This window comes from Populus euphratica, unplaced genomic scaffold (assembly GCF_000495115.2).
Source record: "Populus euphratica unplaced genomic scaffold, PopEup_1.0 scaffold91.1, whole genome shotgun sequence".
NCBI classification, from domain to species: domain Eukaryota; kingdom Viridiplantae; phylum Streptophyta; class Magnoliopsida; order Malpighiales; family Salicaceae; genus Populus; species Populus euphratica.
In genome coordinates this window covers 746,839-763,984 of record NW_011499917.1, presented here as the reverse complement: position 1 = coordinate 763,984, position 17,146 = coordinate 746,839, and the positions used below count along the sequence as shown (strand labels likewise).

At 33.9% G+C, this 17,146-nt stretch overlaps 1 protein-coding gene across 1 annotated transcript in view; it reads right to left on the bottom strand.

Moving 5' to 3' along the window:
- Positions 1–378: 378 nt before the first annotated feature.
- Positions 379–17,146, bottom strand: part of LOC105134737 (putative pentatricopeptide repeat-containing protein At3g18840) — a 19,001-nt gene continuing 2,233 nt past the window's right edge. Inside the window, 5 exon segments of the mRNA XM_011039266.1 lie at positions 379–785; positions 985–3,224; positions 5,393–5,456; positions 15,806–16,364; positions 16,926–17,008. Of these exon segments, the coding sequence (XP_011037568.1) occupies positions 1,196–3,224; positions 5,393–5,456; positions 15,806–16,364; positions 16,926–17,008 (2,735 nt within the window). The 3' untranslated portion in view covers positions 379–785; positions 985–1,195.

Below are 17,146 nucleotides of genomic sequence, written 5' to 3'. Positions count from 1 at the left end.
AATATTCGTTTAGTTAATACTCGTACTCACGACCTGCAAATGTGGATGCGCCTCCAGTCATCTATTTCGTTCGTCAAAACCACTGAAACCATCATTTGCACTCCCAATTTCACCGTCTCTGTTATCAATGGTGTCGAGATGTTTCCCATCTGCATAACCGACATCACAAGCCAAGTCAGTCATCATCTTCATTCACAACTTGTTCCAAATCATCACGGTAAAACTGGTTCCCGCTTCAAGAGATAGATCAGCAGAGTCTAAAGGATTATCAATCTCTTCATTATCGCTCTCAGCATCACTCTTCAGCTGCCTTCCTTTTCTTCTTCTTTGGCTTTGAGGTATTCATCATTCACATAAAAAAATGTGGAAGACGAGATATTCTGGAGGCACATCAGTTAATGAAAGAATTTTGGGCCAGATCAAAGGATTTATCTATAAAAATCTCAAAAAACAAGGTGGTGTTACTGAAGCATAAAAACCTCAAAAAACAAGGTAGTGTTGCTGAAGCATTACGAAACCATGCTAAAATTGTGGCATAACTCCTTGACGAAGCATTTTACCACACTTCCAGTTTACAAAATGCACACAGTATGTGGGAAGGATAGCCTAAATGTGCTGTTCAAAATCCTTGGGAGAATTGACCTTGGGCTTGGAAGAATTTCGAGTCCTAGAAACAGAACAGTTGCGATGGTTGCTTCTACACATCTTGCTCTACAGCATTTCTTTGTCTGGATGTTTGCTTTGGCTTCAGTAACAGTTCTCCTCAAAAGCTTCAGTTATTCATCCTGTTTTAGAACCACCAAAATTAATTAAACTCCTACATGTTATTGTATCTGAAAAAAAAAAAAAACGGTTCTTTGAAGCACAAAACAATCTTGCATGACTATTAAGATTGATATGACTCTGGTCGTAAGACATCGTTGACCAATGCACTAAGGAGATAAAGCATCACGTGAGAAATCTGACACTGCCGTATGCACATACCAGAAAGGGCCTTTGGAATTAGAACATGATCTTCTCATCTTTCCCAATAAAGACAATCATGAAGTGCACTCACGATAGACTGACTAGCTTTTGAATATTTCAATATACCTGCTAAACATCTTCGGCTACTCGAAAGTCTCCAACTCTCATCCTCATTGCAGGCTGTGCAAGCTTTTGAACCATGTTGGCATGCCAACATTCAAAACGTTATCTAACGGAATGCCCCAGCGATTTCATATAATTCAGCCATCAAGAACTCCAGCATCGAATAGATAGACTCTGCTTTTGTATGGGTTCTATCACCAGAGGTAAATGAATGGACTCCATTATCCAAGTATACCCAGCTGCAACCAGCAAACTTCTTGGCCTCCTTTCCTCTCATCTCCCTCCTAATCCTCCCCATCTCAGCCCAGTTCCCTTCTGCAGCATAAACATTAGCCAACTGCACATAACGAGCTCCACTATCACCTTCAATATTTAACAGTTTCTCCTCTGCCTCTTTTGCTAATTCTGTGTTTTTATTTAGCCTGCATGCATTAAAAAATGCCCCAACGACAGCAGCATCCTGATGCTCCATAGGAATTCTTTGCATGAACAGTACCATCTTTTCTAGTTGGTTAGCCCTTCCATAAAGATCAATCATGCATGCATAGTGATCAGTATCAGGCAGTATGTGATAATCTTCTGTCATGGAATAAAATGTTTTTTCACCCAAATCAACCAATCCACGGTGACGGCAAGCTGACAGAAGTGCAACAAAAGTAACGGCATCTGGTCCAACTCCTCTCTCCAACATTTCCTGAAACAAACTTATAGCTTTAATCTCATGCCCGTGATGAGCATAACCAGCAAGCATAACATTGTAAAGGACTAAATCTCTTTCAATAACTTTCAGGAACAGTTTTTCTGCGTATGGTATACTTCCACATTTTGAGTACATATCAATCATAGCTGTAGTCGTCTTCATGTCCATTTCAATCCCCATTCTGAATACATAACCATGGATTTGCTTCCCAGGACCAAGGGCAGCTTGGAATGCACACACGTTAAATGCACTGATAAGGATCGAAGCATAAGGAATCGCAGCTTCCTTGGCTATATACTCTCGTAGATGTTCAAAAAAAGCTTCACATTGCTTCAATTTGACATAACCACTAAATAATGCAGCCCAAGCAATAGAATTCTTCTCTTTCAAAGAATCAAAAAGCCTACAAGCTTCCACCATGTTTCCTTGTGACGAATACCCCACAACCATTGAAGTGATGGAAAAGGAACTTCTTACCCCCCTTGTCAAATGCAATGACTCGGCATACTTCATATTCCCACACTTGCAGTAAACATCAACAATGCCACTTCCTACAAAAACACTCGAACCCAGTCCATTCTTCAAAATCCAAGCATGCATTTCCTTGCCAATCTTCAAGTTCCTTAAATAAGCACAAGCATTTAAAACACTACCAAAAGTATGTTCATTCCATTTAACACCATTCTCCCCCATACACACAAACAACTTCAGTGCCTCCACTGGATAACCATTTTGAACATAACCCGAAATCAATGTATTCCATGACACCGAATCATTCAACTCACTTTCCCTCCAAAACAACCTCAAAGCCATTTCCATATCCCCTTCTCTACAATACGCTGCCACCATCGCATTCTTTGAGACCAAATCAAAACCTCCTTCTCTTTCACAACCTTTAAATACCTGACAAGCCTCTTTAAAACACCCACATTTAGAATACATGTCAATCAAAGAACTCACAACAAACCCACTTCTATCATTACCGGTTTTCACCATATATGAATGCAATTGTCTCCCATAACACGAATTACATAACTTAGCAAACAAGTTAACCATGCTTGTAATAGTAAGATCATCAATCTCAATCTCATTTCTTTTACTTTGCATTTCAACAAACAATTCAAGGGCATTTCTTTCATATCCATCCACAGTACCATAACCCGATAACATAGAATTATAAGTGACCAAATCCCTAACAGAAGCAGAATCAAAAATAGATTTTGCTTGTGCTAAGTTTTGGGATTTTATGTGGGCAGATATTATAGTGTTCCAGGAGTAAGTGTTTCTTTGAGGCATTTCATCGAACAGTTTCTGGGCTTCATTTATAAGGCAATGCTTAGAGTATAAATGAACAAGTTGATTTGAGGTTAAGATTGGTAGTGTGAAACCAGACTTTATGGATCGGACATGGCGTATCAGTCCATCCTTTAAGGACCTCATTTACTGAGATACATCTAAGCAAACAATGCGTGAACAGAATTGCAGGAGCGATTTTGAACAGTTTGGAGAGTGAGGCTTAAGAAGGGGAAAACGATAGCTTCTCCTACAACTGAGGGACACAAGTTGTCCAATTGCGAATTAGGTGTCGTGTAGGAAAACTGACATGTTGTTCATTACAAGCAAGAGGGTAACAATGTAGGGTTCTCCGGGCTCCAATGGGTAGGGAGATTTTTTTTTTTTAGATTAACATGGGTGTCCGGGCCAGCTTATGCGCCATGTAAGTCTCCAGTGGCCATCATATAAGCAACCAAGGATTCGAACCTGAGATCACAAAAGGAGCAAACCTCTTAATCTCAAATTTTTACCACTTGACCACCACCTAGATAGTTTGGCCAGGAAGATCTTGTTTGGCTTGTATGTTTATGTGATGTTTTGGGCATAAACATATCGGCCGATTTTCATTGATGTGGTTGAGCAATGCTAATCTTACCACAATATTTTTTTTGAAATCAATTCCTCAAGTATTTTAATCCTTGAAATTAAATAATTCTTTGGTGAATTTGAATATAATTATTAAATTAGGCTTATCCAATATCTAAAATTTGATATAGGGATGTTGGTTTAATAAAAAAATATTTTTTAAAATTACTTTCAAACGTTTTCATATTTATTTATTATTAGAAAATTAGTTGATATAAAATATTTTTCAGTAAAAAAATTTAATTTGATTTTCAAGAAAATATTTTTTTTATTTTGGGTAAAAAATATTTTCAAAAGTTGTGAAAAATTTAGAAATGTTATATTATTTGTTGATTATATCAAATTTGATTATCAAACTTTTGATTACTATTTATATTTTGTTTATTTTTTAAATTTTATTCCGTATAATTTAATTTTTATATTAACTTTGGTTTTTATTTTTATAATTTTTATTTGCTTTTCTTTAATTATTATTTTTAATTCAAAAAATTTTATGTATTAAATTTGATCCTCATTTTTTTGATTGTTATTTATTTTATTTAAAATAATTTATGAAATAATTATTATTCTTATTTTAATTTCTTCATCTATTAGTTTTTTTTGTTTGTTAGATTTGATCTTTATTATTTTGATTATTATTTATTTTATTTGAAATAATTTATAAAATTATATTTTTTTCAATTTCATTTTTATTCAACTTTTTAATTTGTAAGATTTATTCCTCGTTATTTTAATAAACTTGAAAAAAAATAAAACATTAATAAGTTATTTTGTAACTCATTTTCTATTATATAACTAAACATTCAAAAATATTTCTTAACTTATTTTATATTATATTACTAAATATCAAAAAATAATTCACTTTATCATAATTCACTTTTCAAAAAAAAACTATTTTCCAGCAAATAAATAAGACCCTAAACCAAGTTTTTTTTTCCATGTAAATTGAACAGTCAACTCGTAACTTAACTGATCAAATAAGACAATAAAATTAACTCTAATGATTTTTTTAATTTTTATTTAAAATAATATCATTTTATTTTATTTTTATTTTTTGTTTAAAATATAATTTCATTTAAAAAAAAAACTAAAATATCACTACAGTGGAACAACATTGTTTTAGAGTTGACTCGAATTGACTCTACAGTTCAGAAACCCAAGCTATTAAACGGTCTGACAACCACGGATTTTAATCTTTGAATTTATAAAATCCACCAGTAGAATCCACTTATTCAGTGCTTGAGATTCTTCTGAAAGTGATTTCAGTAAAATTTACATTACTGATAGCTGATGGGCTTGGCACTTAGATAGCTATATAAGCAGGGAAGGTGGTTTTTTCATTAGATTTCCATCTTCAAACCAATATGAAAAGAAGACAGAAACGTTTCACTTTGGCATTACAAAGAGTTGGCGTCCATGCAAGGTTGGACAAGCAATGTGGTTCCCTTCATACAAATCAAGCAAGAATTGACACTCGAATGATTTAGCTGATTTCCTATCACTACCTGATCAACAACTCAGAACATGAATACAATTGGCAGAAGAGAGATTGACATCATTCTTAGAAAGGTGCCCTTACTGTGTAGGGCATGCTGAAGCTTCAATTCCAGGTTGATTTACAAAAATCTGAGTGGTTCACTGCTTCGACTTTGTGATTTTTCAACATACAACAGTATCTATCACATGGATTAAAGCATTGATTGATGAAACAGAATTTTGGCAGCAAAATATATGGACCTGGCGTCATCTGCACACAAAAAAAATGCAAGAAAATCACTTTTTTTTTTTAGATTCAAGAAACTCTACACCTGGAGAGTCAAGAAAATCACTACTTATAGCTTAATGAGATAATTTGATTCAAGATATTCTTCATAAAGATAAAAGTTATTAGAATACTAGCATGCAAACTCGGCAAAATATAAAACACAAGGAATATGATAAAATGAGAAATAAGAAATAAAAATTTATATAGTTCACTCATATTTGGCAACATCTACAGGTAAGTATAAAAGAATTTTATTAAGTAATGTGAAAATTACAACATCTCTCTACTAATAGGAGAATAACCGAAATCTCTCTATTATTAGTAGAAAATACCTCATTTACTCTCTCACAAATACCTTACAACTTTGTGAAATTACACTTTTTTCTTTTTCTCTTCTTGCTCTCTTATAATGTACAAAATAAGCTTGGATTCATTGTCTATTTATAGACAAGCATCCATGCAAAAAAATAAAAGACGCTAATTGGTGCTACAAGTGGCCCCAATTAGTGCTGCAAGTAGCCGCATTATGTTATGAAGGATCAAAATTTACTGTTAGAGGTTATGTTGATTCAGATTTTACTGGTAACTTGAGAAAAGAAAATCCACTACAGGCTATATATTCATAATTGTAGGAGGAGCTGTGATTTAGGTTTTTAAACTTCAGATTGTTGTAGCATTATCCACAACAAAATCTGAGTATATGATCGCTACACAAGCTTGTAAAAAAGTAATATGAATGAAAAAACTCATGGATAAGCTCAGGCACAAACAAGAAAAAATTCTTTTGGATTGTGATAGTCAAAGTGTTTTGCATATTGCAAGGAATCCAGTGTTTCATTCAGGAACAAAACACATAGATGTTCAATGTTACCTCATTCACGAAGTGGTGGAAAGTGGAAATGTGAATTTTCAGAAGGTTCACACAAAGAAAAACCCAGCAAATGTTATGACCAAACCAATTAACAGTGACAAGTACATATAGTACAGATCCTCTTATGACCTAATAGAAACGTAAGCAGCATAAAGATGACAAGTACACAGAGAATAGAAAAATCACAAATGATTAAGTGTAAAGACTTGATTAAATCATCAAAGTCTTCAAGTGAGAGCATATGAAACCAACTAGACAAACACTAATTTGTGATGCCACTTACAACACTAATTAATGTCAATTAATGACATTGTAGCACTAATTGGTGCCACTTGTAACACCAATTAATGTTTCTTGTCTTTTTACATGGATACTTGCATATAAATAGGCAATGCATCCAAGCTTATTTTATATATCATAAGAGTAATTTTACAAAGTTGTGAGATATTTATAAAAGAGTAAGTAAGGTGTTTTTTCCTAGTAATAGAGAGGTTTCAATTATTCTCCTGTTAGCGAAGAGATTATAATTCTCACATTACTTAGTAAAATCTTGTTATACTTGCCCGTAGACATAGTCAAATTTGGGTGAACCATATAAATTCTTATGTCTCATTTTATTCTATCCCTTACTTTTTATTTTGTCGGATTTGCATGTCAGTATCCTAACAATTATATTAAAACATTTCTGGTTGGTATTGTTAACACAGGAAAGTTATTCGTCTATATGGTTACTATTCACATTTACAACAATATTCATCAATACGGTACTGTTCACATATGTTACTGTTCGACAATATTCATCAATACGGTACTGTTCAGATATGTTACTGTTGGTGTATATAGAAAGTTAGTGCGGTGATTAAATACAATCTAGAAAGTTCAGTCTAAAAAGATTGAGTTTTAAGTAGAACCGTTTGTGATCACTCCAATCTTTCGTTGGAACTTAGTGAAGTATTATTCACACGATACTATTTATGTATATGTTGTAGATCAATGAAATGATGATAGCTGAATAAATCATGGTGAATAAAATGACAACAAAGTACGATATTGAGAGGTTCAAGAGGAGCAATTTCTTACTGTAAAAAATGAGAATCAAGGCAATCTTAAGGAAAGACAATTGCTTGGCAGCAATTAGGGATCAACCAGTGGAGATCACTGATAATGCGAAATGGAATGAGATGGATGGCAATGCTATTGCTAACATATATTTAGCATTAATTGATAAAGTATTATCACGTGTGGCAAAAAAGAAAACAACTAAAGAGATATAAGATACTCTAACAAGGTTATACGAGTCTAAATCTTTGTATAATAAGATTTTATTAAAGCAGAGACTTTATACCCTTCAAAAGGGCAGAAACCACGTTCGTGACTGACTACATCAACACAATAAGAACTCTATTTTCACAATTCACTACATTGGGTCAACAAATAGAGAAAAATGAATGTGCAGAGCTTCTACTTCAAAGTCTTTCTAATTTATATGATGAGTTCATTATCAACTTAACCAATAATATCCTTTTAGACTATTTAGTCTTTGATGATGTTGCAGCCGCTATCTTGGAAGAAAAAAATAGGCAAAAAAAAAAACAGTTCAAACCAGGTAAAAGTGTTGTTGATGTCAAGAGGAAGATCAACGAGGTGTGACTCTAATAGGAGTCAAATGCAGAGAATGTCCAAATCAAGAAGTAAGAATGTGAAATACTATAACTATGGCATAAAAAGACACTTCAAAAAGGATTTTTGGTTTAAAAAGGGTATAGAAAACACTTTAGAGTCATCAAAACCTCAAGGATGTGTTGTAAGCATTTCAGAAGATGGAGAAGTTTTATATAGTGAAGTAATAACAGTCTCTACAGGTAAAAAAAGCTCACTGAGATTTGATTAAAAGATTCAGGAGCAACATGACATATGATTCCTAATCAAGATTGGTATCATACATCTGAACTCATCTTTAAAGGCTCATTATTCATTGGTAATGATCATGCTTTAGAGATTGCTAACATTAACACCATCACAATGAACATGTATTATGGCTCAATTCACTCTATTTTGGAAATGTGACATGTGAAAGGCTTAAAAAAATCTTTTATCTGTAGGATAATTTGATAATCTTTGCTGTAAGATTCAAACGGACAATGCAGTCATGAAAATTGTCAAATAAGCGCTGATAGTTTTAAAGCCAAGAAAGATAGTTGCAAACTTACATGTGTTAATGAGAGAAACACATCATGAGGCAAAGGTGTTGATCATATCAAAGAGATTAAAGATGTCTCAAGTACCATATGCATCAGTAGTTGAAAGTTTAATATTTGTCATGATATGTACAAGATCAGACATTACACAAGTAGTGAGAGTAGTTAGTCGATACATGACAAATTTTGGTAGAGAGCATTGAAATACTATTAAGAGGATCTTAAGATACATCAAAGGTACCTTAGATGCCACATTATATTATAAAGAATTAGAATTTACTATTAGAGGTTATGTTGATTCAGATTTTGCTGGTCACCTTGAGAAAAGAAAATCCACTACAAGCTATATGTTCATAATTGCAAGAGAAGTTGTGAGCTGAGTCTCTAAACTCAGACTGTTCTAGCATTATCCATAACAGAAGCTGAGTATATAACAACTACACAAGCTTATAAATAAGCAATATGGATTGAGAAACTTATAAAGGAGCTCGGGCACAAACAAGAAAAGATTATTTTGTATTGTGATAATTAGAGTGTTTTGTATATTGCAAGGAATCCAACGTTTCATTCAAGAACAAAACACATAGATATTTAATATCACTTTGTTCGCGAAGTGGTGGATTTTCAGAAAGTTCACACAAAAAAACTCAATAGATGCTATAACTAAACCAGTTAACATTGACAAGTATATATGATGCAAATCCTCTTATAGCTTAATTGAAACGTAAACAATATAAAGATAATAAATACACAAATGATCAAGTGTAGAGACTTGATTAAATCATCAAAGTCTTCAAGGGGGAGAATGTGAAGCTAGCTAGGTATGCACTAATTTGTGTTGCCATTGCAGCACTAATTGGTGTCAATTAGTGTCACTTACAACACTAATTAGTGCCACTTGTAGCACCAATTAGTGCCTCTTATCGTTTTGCATGGATGATTGCCTATAAATAGACAATACATCAAAGCTTATTTTGTACATCATAGGATAAAGGAGAGTAATTTTATAAAGTTATGAGGTATTTATGAGAGAGTAAGTGAATGATAAAGGAGAGTAATTTTACAAAGTTGTGAGGTATTTATGAGAGAGTAAGTGAGATATTTTCTCCTAGTAATAAAGATTTTTCAGTTGTTCTCCAATTAGTAGAGACTGTAATTCCCACATTATTTAGTAAAATCCTTCTATACTTGCCCATTGACGTAGCCAAATTTAGGTGAACCACGTAAATTCTTATGTATCATTTCTCATTTTATCATATCCCTTGCTTTTTATCTTATCAGGTTTGCATGTTAATATCCTAATAGCTATGTGTTCATAATTGCAATAGGAGCTATGAGCTGGGTCTCTAAACATCAGACTGTTGCAACGTTATCCACAACAGCAAATAAATAAATAGCAGCTAAACAAGCTTGTAAAGAAGCAATATAGATGAACAAACTTATAGAGAAGCTCGGGCACAAACAAGAAAAGATTCTTTTGTATTGTGATAGTTAGAATACTTTGCATATTGCAAGGGATCCAGCGTTTCATTCAAGATCCAAAAACATAGATGTTCAATATCACTTTGTTCGTGAAATAGTAGTTAGGATACTGGTATGCAAACCTGACAAGATAAAAAGTACGGGATAGAATAACATGAGAAATAAGACATAAGAATTTATGTGGTTTACCTAAATTTGGCTTCATTCACGAGCAAGTATAGAAGAATTTTACGAAGTAATGTAAGAGCTGCAACCTCTCTACTAATAAGAGAACAACTAAAATCTCTCTATTACTAAGAGAAATCACATCACTTGCCCTCTCACAAATATCTCACAACTTTATGGAATTACTCTTCTCTCTCTATTCTTGCTCCTTTATGATGTATAAAATAAGATTAGATACATTCCTATTTATAGGCAAGCATCCATACAAAAAGACAAGAGGCACTAATTGGCACTACATGTGGCACCAATTAGTGTTGTAAGTGGCAACACAAATTAGTGCTTGCCTAGCTGGCTTCACATTCTCGTACTTGAAGACTTTGATGATTTAATCAAGTCTTCATACTTGATCATTTGTGATTCTTTTATCATTTATATACTTGTTATCTTCATGCTGCTTACGTTTCAATTACGCCATAAGAGGACCTGCACCGTATGTTTTTGTTAGTGTTGACTGGTTTGGTTAAAGCATCTATTGGGTTTTTCTTTGTGTGAACCTTTTGAAAATCCACACTTCAACTTTACATCATTTCACGAAAGTGATATTGAACATTTATGTGTTTTGTTTTTGAATGAAACGCTGGATTCCTTGCAAAATACAAAACACTCTGACCATCACAATACAAAAAAATCTTCTCTTGTTTATACCCGAACTTCTCCATAAGTTTCTTCATCCATATCGTTTCTTTACAAGCTTGAATGGTTGCCATATACTCAGCTTTTATTGTAGATAACGCTACAACAATCTGAAATTTAGAGACCCATCTCATAGCTCCTCCTGCAATTATGAACATATATCTTGTAGTGGATTTTCTTTTCTCAAAGTCACCAGCAAAATCAAATGACTTCTAACAGTAAATTCTAATCCTTCATAACATAATGCTACATTTAAGGTACCCTTAATTTATCTCAAGAACTTCTTAATAATATTCCAATGCTCTCTACTAGAATTTGTCATGTATCGACTAACTATTCTCACTGCTTATACAATGTCTGGTCTTATATATATTTTGGCAAACATTTAACTTCCCACTACTGATGCAAACGGTACTCGAAACATCTTCATCCTCTTTGCTTCATTGCTAAAAAACATACTTGAAAATAATTTAAAATTAATAGGAAGTAAGGTGGAAATTGGCTTATAATCTTACATGTTATAGTGTCGTAAGATCTTTTTCAAATAATTCTTCTAAGAAAGCCAAATCCTCCTCTTATTTCTGTCTCGGTGAATTTACATCTCTAGAATCTTGTTTGCTGGTTCTAAGTCTTTCATATCAAATTCCCTAGCCAATTATGCCTTTAATTCTTAGCTCGATTTTTGTTGGGGCCTATTACCAACATGTCATCCACGTACAATAAAATGATGAAAACATCTTCTTCAAACTTCTTGCAATACGTATAATGATTTGAACTGAGTCTGTTGTACCCAAAACTAATTTTGAAGGAATCAAATCTCTTATACCAACACCTCAATGCCTGTTTGAGACCGTATAGAGATTTGTTCAACCTGCAAACCAAGTTCTCCTTTTTTATTTTAGCAAAACCCCCTCGTTGAAGCATATAAATTTCTTCAAGTTCTCCATAAAGAAATACAATTTTTACATCTAACTCCTCTAATTGAAGATTAAATATAACACACATTGTCAAGACTACTCTGATTGTAGCAAGTCGTACTACTGGGAAAAATATTTCATTAAAGTCTATTCCTTCTTTCTAAGCATATCATTTTATCATCAATCTTGCACGATACCGCTCCACTTAATCATTTCCATCAAGCTTTATCTTGTAAACCCATTTATTGCCAATGACATTCCTTCCTTGTAGTAGCGGAACAAGATCCCAAGTGTTATTCTTATGAAAAGTTTCAATCTCCTTTTGCATTGCTGTCATCCACAGAGATATATTCATGCTTTCGATAACCCCATGAAAAGTTAATGACTCTTTATCCTCTGTTAGAAGACAGTATGCAATGTTGCTTTCAGTAACATATTCTGAGTGTAAAGCCGATAACATATTCTGAGTGTCAAGCCGATGTTTTTCTTTCACGAGTCCAACCGTCAAACTTTAGGAGTTTCAGACTCTATTTGTTCTTGTTCTTCGTGCTCTGATGTAGCTTTAGAAAAAGTATGATTCTGAGTATTTTTCATCTGGACTGCTATAGTCTCCTTTAAAAGGCTATTATGTTTTTCCATTTGCATTTTATCTTCTGCAAATATGACCTCTGCTGATGACTGCCTTGTAGGCAGTGGGATCCCACAAGCGATACCGCTTCATTTCATCAGCATATCCTAAGAATACAAATTTTCTGGATTTTGAATTCAGCTTCCTGGCTTCTTGAGTATTGTACATCACGTACACAAGACTTTCAAATATATACAATCAAGAATAATCAATTAACTTTCCGGTCCACATCTCCATCAATGTCTTTAGCTAAATTGCAGTTGACAGAGATAGATTTATCACATAACATGCAGTATTGACTGCTTCTACCCAGAATGACTTTCCCAGACTTGCAATATTCAACATTGCTTTTGTTCTTTCTAATAGAGTTCTGTTCATCCGTTCTGCCACTCCATTTTGTTGTGGAGTATATGTTGTTGTAAACTATCTTTAAAAACCTTTATGTTGATAAAAGTTATCAAATTCATCACTAGTATATTCTTCTCCATTGTAAATCCTCAAATACTTGATTTTCTTTTCAGATTCAAGTTCTATCCGTGCTTTGAAGATTTTAAAGACTACAAGCACATCTGCCTTCCTTCTTCTTGGATACACCTAACATTTACTAGAGAAGTCATCTATAAATGATATAAAGTATCTTGCTCCTCCCAATGATACAATCGGTGTTTGTCAAACATCAAAATGAATCAGGTCTAAGATGCATTTACTGTTAATTGTTGATATGTCAAACTTTAACCTGTGTTGTTTACTTGTAACATAATGCTTATAAAAAGGTAAAGTAACATTTGTAAGTCTAGGAAGTAACTTCTCATCAAAGAGAATTTTCAAACCTTTCTCAGACATATGGCATGGTTTTTTATGTAACATCATCGTCTTATCTTATGTAGGACTAGCTGATGTAATTGATACCTCTGTTTTATAATGTGTCTCTCTCATTAACACAGACAAGTTTGCAACTATCTTTCTTGCCTTTAAAATCATCAACGCTTCTTTAAAAAATTTTCTGATTCCATTATCTAGTCCGAATCTTACAGCCAAGACTATCAAATTGTCCCACAAACAAAATATTCTTCTTTAAACCTTTCACATATCGCATTCTTGAAATAGCACAAATTGAGCCATCATACATTTTCAATTTGATGGTGTCAATGCCAGCAATCTCTAAAGCATGATCATTATCCATGAACACTAAGCTTTCAGAGATGAGTTTATATGTATGAAACCAAACTCGATTATAATCATTCTCCATGTTGCTCCTGAATCCACTAACCAAACCTCAGTGAGCTCTTTTCTATATATAGAGATTGTCGCTGCTTCACTATATAAAACCTCCCCATCTTCTGAGGTGCTTACAACACATTCTTGAGATTTTGATGACTATGCAATATTTTCTATACCCTTTTTAAACCAACAATCCTTTTTAAAATTTCATTTTCTACCATAGTTGTAGCATTTTATAGTCTTCTTATTGATTTGGACCTCCCCTGCCTTTGACTCCCACTAGAGCCACGCTCCATTGATCTTCCTCTTGACATTAACGCCTCTGCTTGGTTTGAACTATTTTTATCTCCTTTGTTTTTACACTTAGTTTTTTCTTTCAAAATAGCGACTGCAATATCATCAAAGACTAAATAGTTTGAGAGGATATTAGTGGTTAAGTTGATAATGAGCTGATCATACGAATCAAAAAGACTTTAAAGTAGAAGTTTTACACGTTCATTTTTCTCTATTTGTTGGCCCAACGTAGTGAGTTATGAAAACAAAGTTCTTACTGTGTTGATGTGATTAGGCACCGACATGATTTCCGCCATTCAAATAGTATAAACTTCTGCTTTAAGAAAATCTTATTGTGTAAAGACTTAGACTCGTATAGCTTTGTTAGAAGTATCTCATATCTCCTTAACTGTTTTCTTTTCCACCATACTTGATAATACTTCATCAGCTAATGTTAAATATATGTTAGCAATAGAATTGTTATCTATCTCATTTCATTTTGCATTATCAGTGATCTCCGCAATCGTTCCTCAATTGTTGCCAAGCAATTATACTTCATTCAAATTGCCTTGATTCTCATTTTTCACAGTGAAAAATTGCTCCCCTTGAACCTCTTAATCTCGTACTTTGCTGCTATTTTATTTATTGTAATCTATTCAGCTATCATCATTGTCATAACCTATTTTTAAGCCCCACGTGAAAAATAATAAAGATTGTCAAGATGCCGCATACATGCGACAGCCGTTTCACTAATCTGCAACATATACAAAAATAATATCGTGTGAATAATACTTCACTAAGAAAATTCCAAGGAAAAATTGAAGGGGTCACAAACAGTCCCGCTTCAAACTCAATCACCTTAAATAGAACTTCCTAGACTGTGTTTAATCACCGCACTGACTTTCTATATACGCTAACAGTAACATAAGTGAACAGTACCGTATGGATGAATAATGCCATTTAAGTGAATAATGTCGTAGATGTGAATAGTAAACGTATACACGAATAACTTTCGTGTGTTAACAATACCAACCAGGAATACTCTGATACCACTATTAGAATACTGGCATGCAAACTGGACAAAATAAAAAACAAGGGATAGGATAAAATGAGAAATGAGAGAAGAATTTACGTGGTTCACCCAAATTTAACTACGTTCACAGGCAAGTATAGGCAGATTTTACTGAGTAATATGAGAATTACAACCTCTTTTTACTAATAGAAGAACAACTGAAATTTCTTCATTACTAAAAGAAAACACCTTACTATCTCATAAATACCTCACAACTTTATGAGATTACTATCTTCTTACTCTCTTATGATGTACAAAATAAGCTTGGATGCATTGCTTATTTATAGGCAAGCATCCATGATAAAAGACAAGAGGCATTAATTGGTGCTACAAGTGGCACCAATTTGTGCTGCAAGAGGTACTAATTGACACCAATTAGTGTTACAAGTGGCAACATAAATTGATGCTTGTCTAGCTGACTTCACAGTTTACAGTAAATCTAGCAACATAAATTAGTGCTTGCCTCACTAGCTTCACAAAAAAAAGTTGAGGTTATTGGTCAGATTGACCATCTGCACTAGGCTTGCACTAGCAAAGGAATGCCCATTAGAGATGGTCATAGGAAAGTCTTCAACCTTTCACTGATGAAATATATGCGGATAGTTTCCTTGGCATTTGGAATGATTGTTCTAACTTCTAAATGTTTGAAAATTATTATGCCTTGGATAACATAAGTGGCAATACCATCTATCTTCAGAATAATTTTGATAATGATTGCTATTAGAAAGTCATAAGATGATAATAAATATTTGTTCGATTCCTTTTACGAAAAAATTTACCATGACAAAATGATTCAGCTTAAAAAGCATACCTGTAATAGTGGCCAAACTAAATTCTGAAGGCACATTCGCCTCTCCCTCCACAGCAAATTTGGCTGCAGCTATACCGACTGCAATGCTCTGCATAATATCTAAACCTGAACAGAGAGAAGCAAGCGTACCACCAACCAAGCAGTCACCAGCTCCCGTAAGCCTCACAGCTGATGCAGGAAGTGCAGGAAAATGCACAGAAAAAAGATGAGAACTTCTCTCAATCTGCAGAGCACTAGAAAATCTACTTGAAGGACAGCTGGACACCACGTTATCATATAACTGTCCACTGAATCCATATTTTTTGGTTCTATCCAAACTAAATCTCACTACGTTTGGTCCTCTAGAACATAAGAGCACACCATCTGCACCAAGGGTCACAGCAACTATCTTGATACCCTTCTCTAGCAAAACCAGGATTGCCGGTTTCAAAAATTGGAACAAAGACTCAACTGAACACCTACTGTTGGAATCCCTTTCAATTTGACGAAACATATTTTCATGAGATAAAGCATTAGCCATGGCGATAAGCTCATCTTCATTAGGTGAAGCAAAAGTTACCTGTAAAAGTTTCCAAATCAGTTTGGGGTTCAATGTGTGATGAATAATAGAGCTATTGCAAATTCAAGAAGTTTCTCTAACAATTCTTTCTGCTCTAAGGTATTAAATTACTGTTTCACTCATCAAGTATGATCAGCCCTTTAATTGAAATGAGACAATAAACTGGTATTATTTTAAAAGGTTGCGGACACATAAGTTGAGGGTAGCCTTAATTTAGAAGTTACAGAGATTAGCTTCCATTGAAAGGTAAATTAAACATGAGCAATATATCAAGGTTGAAGTGGAGCAGAACTTGCAATGTATCCTACCCAACTTACTGATCAGAATGACGCCATCTATGTCCTACTCATTCTAGAAAGTAGATCCTTCCTCAGGTATCCAAAAAGGATAATGATTTCGAAATAGAAAGCAGCCAGTAACACTGATCTGGCTAATTTCTGATGCACAACAAAATATTACGAAGTTTGATTCACAAAGAAAAACAAAGGGGCTGACCTAGAAAGCACTGTTGGTATTAATTGATGATAGGACATAGGTAATTGAAAACATCGAAGCACTCACATACTTAGCAACTGAGACAATTCTTCTAGATTTAGCCACTGAAACAGGCTCAAACCAAATTGGGGTGTTGGATTCTGCTGCCACTGAGTGGAAAAAAAAAAGGTTAAAAAACAAGAAAGTAGAACAGGGAGATTTATGATTAGCATAGAGTTGATTATTCACCAATGCCAAGGATAGAATGTGCGTAAGAGAAAAGAGGGGGGGGGGGGGGGGGGTTACAA